The 6,597-nt window shown below is 34.2% G+C and overlaps 1 protein-coding gene across 1 annotated transcript in view; it reads left to right on the top strand.

The window, feature by feature from the left end:
• Positions 1 to 6,597, top strand: part of LOC105626503 (probable phospholipid-transporting ATPase VD) — an 18,144-nt gene that overhangs the window by 1,858 nt on the left and 9,689 nt on the right. Inside the window, exon 3 of the mRNA XM_012207837.1 lies at positions 628 to 888. Within this exon, the coding sequence (XP_012063227.1) occupies positions 628 to 888 (261 nt within the window). The remainder of the gene's footprint in view (positions 1 to 627; positions 889 to 6,597) is intronic.

Below are 6,597 nucleotides of genomic sequence, written 5' to 3'. Positions count from 1 at the left end.
CGTGTGTAAGTCAGTAGTAGTAGTGTCGTCGTGTGTCGTCGTGTCAGTGTAGTGTGTGTCGTGTGTGTGTGTGTGTGTGTGTGTGTGTGTGTGTGTGTGTGTGTGTGTGTGTGTGTGTGTGTGTGTGTGTGTGTGTGTGTGTGTGTGTGTGTGTGTGTGTGTGTGTGTGTGTGTGTGTGTGTGTGTGTGTGTGTGTGTGTGTGTGTGTGTGTGTGCGCACACACATTGTCTCTTTTTACATGTTATTTTATTTTAACTTATACTCTCTTATTGTACTCCTTCTCTTCTAACTTATTATAGTCGACGAATTATTAACATCCTTTTTTAATTGCTTATCAGCATAAAAAATTATTTAATTGCTTGTCAATGTGATATTATTACTCTACTTCTGTTCATGATTGCGATCGAAAAAGATTTTGGTTTACAAACTTGTATATAAATTCACTTTGAAATAATTAAACACTAAAAGATCCACTTTGATTAAAAATAGGTTTATTTCTCTGAATTGATTTACTAACAAACGGATTAATTCGACGACCAATCAAAAGTTTATCGTCTCGTGGCCAGAATCTCTGAATCAGACGCGGACGGTCCATTGTCTCACACGCGTACTCGTTTCTTCTTCAGGGTACGCACAACGAAGTACACGGCGTTGAGCTTCCTACCTCGTAATTTGCTAGAGCAATTCCACCGTGTGGCCAATCTGTACTTCATTTTCATCGTGCTGCTTAATTGGGTGCCGGCTATAAACGCGTTTGGCAAGGAGATTGCGATGATCCCCGTAGTATTCGTTCTGGGCGTCACGGCACTTAAGGACTTCTTCGAAGATCACCGACGACTTGCCAGTGACCGGCGTGTGAACAATTCCACCTGCCGTGTCTACGTTAGGTGAGTGCAACATTGTAGTTGTACACAGCAAAGTATAGCGTACGGATCGTATAAGCTCCTTCTCCCCTTGTCCCCAGAACTTCCGTAGAAAAGCATGTAGAGATAACTCAAGTTTTACAAATAAAAAGAGCCGATATAACGTTACGTGTCTATTTGCAAACTATACGTGAAGTTCGATAAGAAACATTAATGTCGATGAAATACGTATATACGTTAATATGTCTATTGGGAAAGATATTCGAAGAATGTGAAATCTGAATACATATATTGAAGTATTATAATAATAACCGAACACCGAAAAAGCTTCAGTTTTATTTCTAATAATGAATTATTATTCTATGTACAGGGAAGCTTCACGTTGAATATAAAAAGTTGAACAAGGACATTTAATTTTTCAATCGGTATCGGCCTTGTGCTCATTTATCCTTACTCGTATTGCCGTACGAGCTGTCGCTTCAGTTAGAATCCTTGCGGCAACGGAATCCGATAGATCGATTCTAATAAGACCGACAATTCCAGATATGTAGGTCACATATATGTATACGCGAATGCGCGCGAGCGAGCGGTTGCCGTACATTGCGGTCGAACATGGTGAAGAAAGTGTCCCGTTCTTTTCTCGCAGCACACGTCCGCGTACGCAACATATGATACGATGTTCTAATTCGTTCACCACGTTTCGCATCAACGTGTTGTTTACATTTAACTCTGATCGACTCTGATCTCGCAATGACTACAACGGGATTATTATCGACACGAACAATGATTACGGAGACAGTTCGGATAACGCGTTATCATGTGTTAACGCGCGTTAACATTTGCTATTCGTCGTCCGAATGCGTCCGCTCGTTTCGCTTATGCAAATGCTTGACAAACGAAAACAGAGGTTGTTGCACACGCGATCGAATAAGATAAATTCGCCACGGCTAGAGTTCTCTAACCAGGGCTAACCGATACGCTTGCGCCGATAAACGCGTATGTACGCATGCCACGTGGTTGCAGCACAACGCGAGGATAGCTTAGATTACATAGCCGAAATCAGGGGGGAACGAACTCCAAAATATCGTCTCGTGACTTGCAACAATTTCGAGGATGATAACTATACATAAGTCTATTAACATTAATTTGAATCCTCTTCCATCGAGGTAAAGTCTCGCGATTTATAAAAGAAAATCTTATAAAAGAAGCAATTTAATTAGATGTGAGTAATTAGATTATTATTATTATGATCTTCGATTATTCGATTATTTAAGAAAACATTTATGAGATAAAAGAAAAAAAATTGATGGCTTAACAAAGAACTGCGCATTAATTATATAGTGGACCCAACAATTTTCTAAATAATTAGCGCAGGGTCTATATTAATGATAATTATATGATAAAGTTAGTTCGGGTGAATTCAATTTTCACATATAATGTGGTAAACAAAAAATGTTATAAATATAAGGTTATAAATATAAGGTTCAATAATAGACAGTTTTTAATACTATATTTAAAATTAATACTATATTTAAAAAATTGTCTATTATTGAGCCTTACATTTATGACATCTTTTATTTACTGCATTATTGTGAAAATTAAATTCATCGAACCAAATAAGTTAGGTTTTCATATAAGCGTGCTAATGAGAGTCCACTGTTTGCTCGATATAAATATACAAGCTGCTCCAAACGCTAGATTCTTGTAGTTTTTTACTACATAAGCTTTGGATATTATCCTTTTTCAATATATCTTCAGTATATCTCTATTGACATGTTATGCACTCGGAACAAGAATTGATATCGAAGGAGGAGTTCAAAAGCTTATCTAAGTCCATTAAGGAGATGAGATATATTATCTTGTAGGTTCTTAGATTCTTACTGCATGTTTGTGCCAGTAAGAGTCATAGTTTGTTTGCTATAAGTTCACAAACTGCTTTGAACGTTTCTCAATTGAGAAAGAATAATACTCGATGAAGCTCATTCTGTAAGAAATTATAAAAATCAAACGTTTGAAGCCCTGAACTTATAGCAAACGATGGGCTTTTAGTGGCACGAACTTGCAGTAAGAAACTATGTATAAGAATCTAACGTTTGAATAGCATATTACCTCCTCGCTTGTCGGGTAGGCTTTCGAACTCCTCCTTTTGACATCAATTCTTGTCTCGAGTGCATAACATATCAATGGAATCGATAACGACCGTGTTGATTCTCATACAGTCGACATCCTGTTGTTTTGCATCTGCATTTCTAACACAAGTTTAATGTCTTTCGAGAAGACGGAGCTCAGTTTTCCATACATGAGTCCTCATTTTTTATTCAATATATGGAGAGCGCAGCTTAGAATAAAGTTTCCAGTAATCAGATGAGTTTGAACATAGGTTCTCCGCACAAGTCTATGCTTTAGATCACATCGCTCTAATCTATTCTCTTTACATGATGATAATTTAAAAAATTAATCATTACTGAACCTTGTGTATATATACAATATTTTCATTACATTGGAAGCTATGTTACATGTGAAAACTGATAATTCAATTGGACGTACTCAATGCATTGGTGCACATTAAAGCTGTCGTACCCAAGTTGCCATAAAAATGTGTATTTAAAATAAATTACTTTAAATACGAAGCAAATACTACGATCTGAATTGAATGTATGTTATATATATTCATTTAAATGAATTAATTTCAGAAATTATTTCCAATCTTATTATTATTTAAAATAAATATATATAGAAACAATCAAATTTTCTATTCATTTTATTGCGTTGTTAGGAAAAATGTGTATTTTATAATTCGAAATATTTGTATTTTATCTTTACACTAAAATGAAATTCGTACACAACAGTTTTAATCTGCACTTGTGCGCCCAATCGAATTTGCTACACTGAAAAAAAAGATTGACTGCTGCAGCAAATTAGATGATAAAATATGAATAATTTTTAATTGACTGCAGCAGCCAATTTTTGATTGCATTAGTCTATCCGCAATGGCAATATAGAATTTTGATTCTAACGCAATTAAAAATTGATTGCTGCAACCAATTAAAAATATTATGCCATATTCAGCCAATCTTTTCTTTCAGTGTAATTTCATCGGGACTCATGCAATTAGAACGGATTCTTTACTCGATTTTATATTGATGTAAATTGAAGAAAAATTGAGATCCTCGAAAACATTTGTGTGTGAAAATAAATAAAGATAATTACTTCATGACCCAAAAATATTATATTATTCTTAATTTTTACATCTATATGAAAATCAACAGATTTTCATTTGGTCTCATATAATTACAATTGTGATTCAATTGCCGTTGGTTTACCTAATCATTCGCTCGTCGTTTTGATCATTCTTGCGAACGTGGGCAGTTCCGTGATCGTCACGAACCCTCGTTCATAATGCAACGTAATCAGAAAATTGATCGATGACCTGGCAATTCCGATACGTCTCCCTGGATTTCGCAAAGCGACCTTGTCCTTCGACGTGTCTCATCGTATCCTATACACGTCAATTTCTTTTCAATATTAATTCACATTCCCGATCACGCTCGTCATACAAAATCGTTCCATAATTTGTATAGTAATCTTGATTAAAAATCTCTTCTTTTATCGATAAAAAAAGATCACGTTATCATGGCAATGAGATAAAATATTTACATGTTTACCTGTGTCGTCACAGAAGAAAATATTCTAATTACTAACGCTTGATGCGAATATTATACAGATTTTTGATGCAAGCGCACTACTTGTCGATTGCGTGTTCTCTATCGGAAAGGACGATCAATTTAAAATTACATTGGCGACTCTCGACGGTGGCGATTCTTTCAGTCCTGACTATATCGCGCTTGCTAATCGTTCAACTCTATCGTTTTCTGAACGCAATGTATCCGCATAATAGTACAAGCAACTCGCTCTCTTTTCCTCTTACACTCATGGCCAGGTCGATTCTGATCTCGTGCGCCGAAGGCCTTGACATTCGCATTTACTGCCATTACCCCTTTTTATCTCGTCTCATATAGCGCGAACCTTACAATCTTTTGATTCCGCTTGTTAAAGTCTACCGCGACATATTTTTATTGCAATTACACGCTTCTTCTTTCATCAAAGCTCTGAGAGAGACATGTATCAACATTTTTTCGAGAATGCATATATATGCGTACAAATATGATGAAACTGTAGAACTTTTTTAAGTCACGAAATCAATCTTTTCTTATCTCAGTTATTTTATTTAATTAATTGTATTTAAATAATTTAATATGGAATTCAATTCCTCCCTTCGTTCACATAGCTTGTTAAATTTTTAGCAACAGACTGTATCATTAGTTGCCAAGGCGCGGCAGTTAAGCGAAAGTGTTACTTATGATCTGTCTATCTGTATTTAATTAAAATTCAATTCAGTTTTATGTAGCCTTATAAGATTTGTCAGATCTCAATAGACACCCAGAGAAAGGTTTCTTCGATTTAAAGAAATATTTCTTTGCTATGCGGTTAAAGAAAAAAATTTCTTTGATTTAAATGTCATTTCTTTGATTTAAACATTATTTTTTGAAATTAAATAAAAAAATTTATTTGATTTAAAGAAATTATGTTCAAATTAAAGAAACTTTTTAACCGTATAGCAAAGAAACCTTTCTTTGGATGAACGCTTTATTCTATTCTATTTTATAAAGGTCTACGAATTGAGAAATCAATTATTGTTTCGATTTCACTAGCATCTATAATAATTCGAAAAAAAAAAACTGTCTTCTTTTGATAATTGTTTAATTAAACTTATTTTGTAGCACTGTTAAGATTGCAAATAAAACAAAAGTTTCTCAGATTATACGGAAAAAATGTCGCAAGTTTCGTGTATACGAGCTGTTAATCATCGTACTTGCCTCGTCTGTTTGACATCAATTGTGAAACATATAGCTATTGACCTTCGTCGATAGTTTCGTTGTTGATAATCACTGGACATGCATTAAAACTTATCCTAAATCCGAAGCCATAGGACCGTCCACTCAGTATCTTACTTTAGAAGCCTCCTTTCCCACGAAACTCGCCAACGAAACCAATATACCGTTCGCAAACTTCTAAATGTCCAATAAAGTTCTTCCGTTACGACACTTTTTATAAAAGAATTTCATTTAAAAACAATTTCATTTTAATTAAATTTGGAATAAACTCGAAATGGAAAGGCAGACATTCAGCCCATTTTTTCCTTTTTCAAAGCTTTTTGAGTGCCGTTAAACCAGCGAATGATGTCATCAGTTGCGTCACGCGATGCGGGTGTAAACGTATGTAATGCGTGTACGTGCGTACTCTATACTATATCGTTTCTTCGAAATGCGCTTAAGATCTTGAAATATCGACGAGTAACCAATAGAATATATAGAGACACTCTAGGAAACGAACAATTCAGCGTAAAAAGCATAATTATATAAATGTTAGACTACAAATAATTTGTACTTTGTTTTCTAATATATTTAATGAAACGATATGCAGATTTCCCACGATTTCTTTCATTTAATCGGAATGATTATTTTTTATAAAAGTATCTTATTTTCCTTATTTTAGATTATTAAGTTTTAAATTAATAAAGTATATGTTTTTAGTTTTTATTTCATTTTAAAGGAATTGTAATTTAATGTTCTTTCAATTTAGAAGATTTTTTGCAAAAATGTTCAAGTATGGATATTTAAAAATGGTAAAACAAAAATAATTCAATAAACAGGCAAATGAAAGATTAAACTA

Source organism: Atta cephalotes, assembly GCF_000143395.1.
Source record: "Atta cephalotes unplaced genomic scaffold scaffold00001, whole genome shotgun sequence".
Classification (NCBI taxonomy): domain Eukaryota; kingdom Metazoa; phylum Arthropoda; class Insecta; order Hymenoptera; family Formicidae; genus Atta; species Atta cephalotes.
The sequence above is the reverse complement of the archived record's forward strand: the minus strand, read 5'-3'. Positions and strand labels throughout refer to the sequence as shown.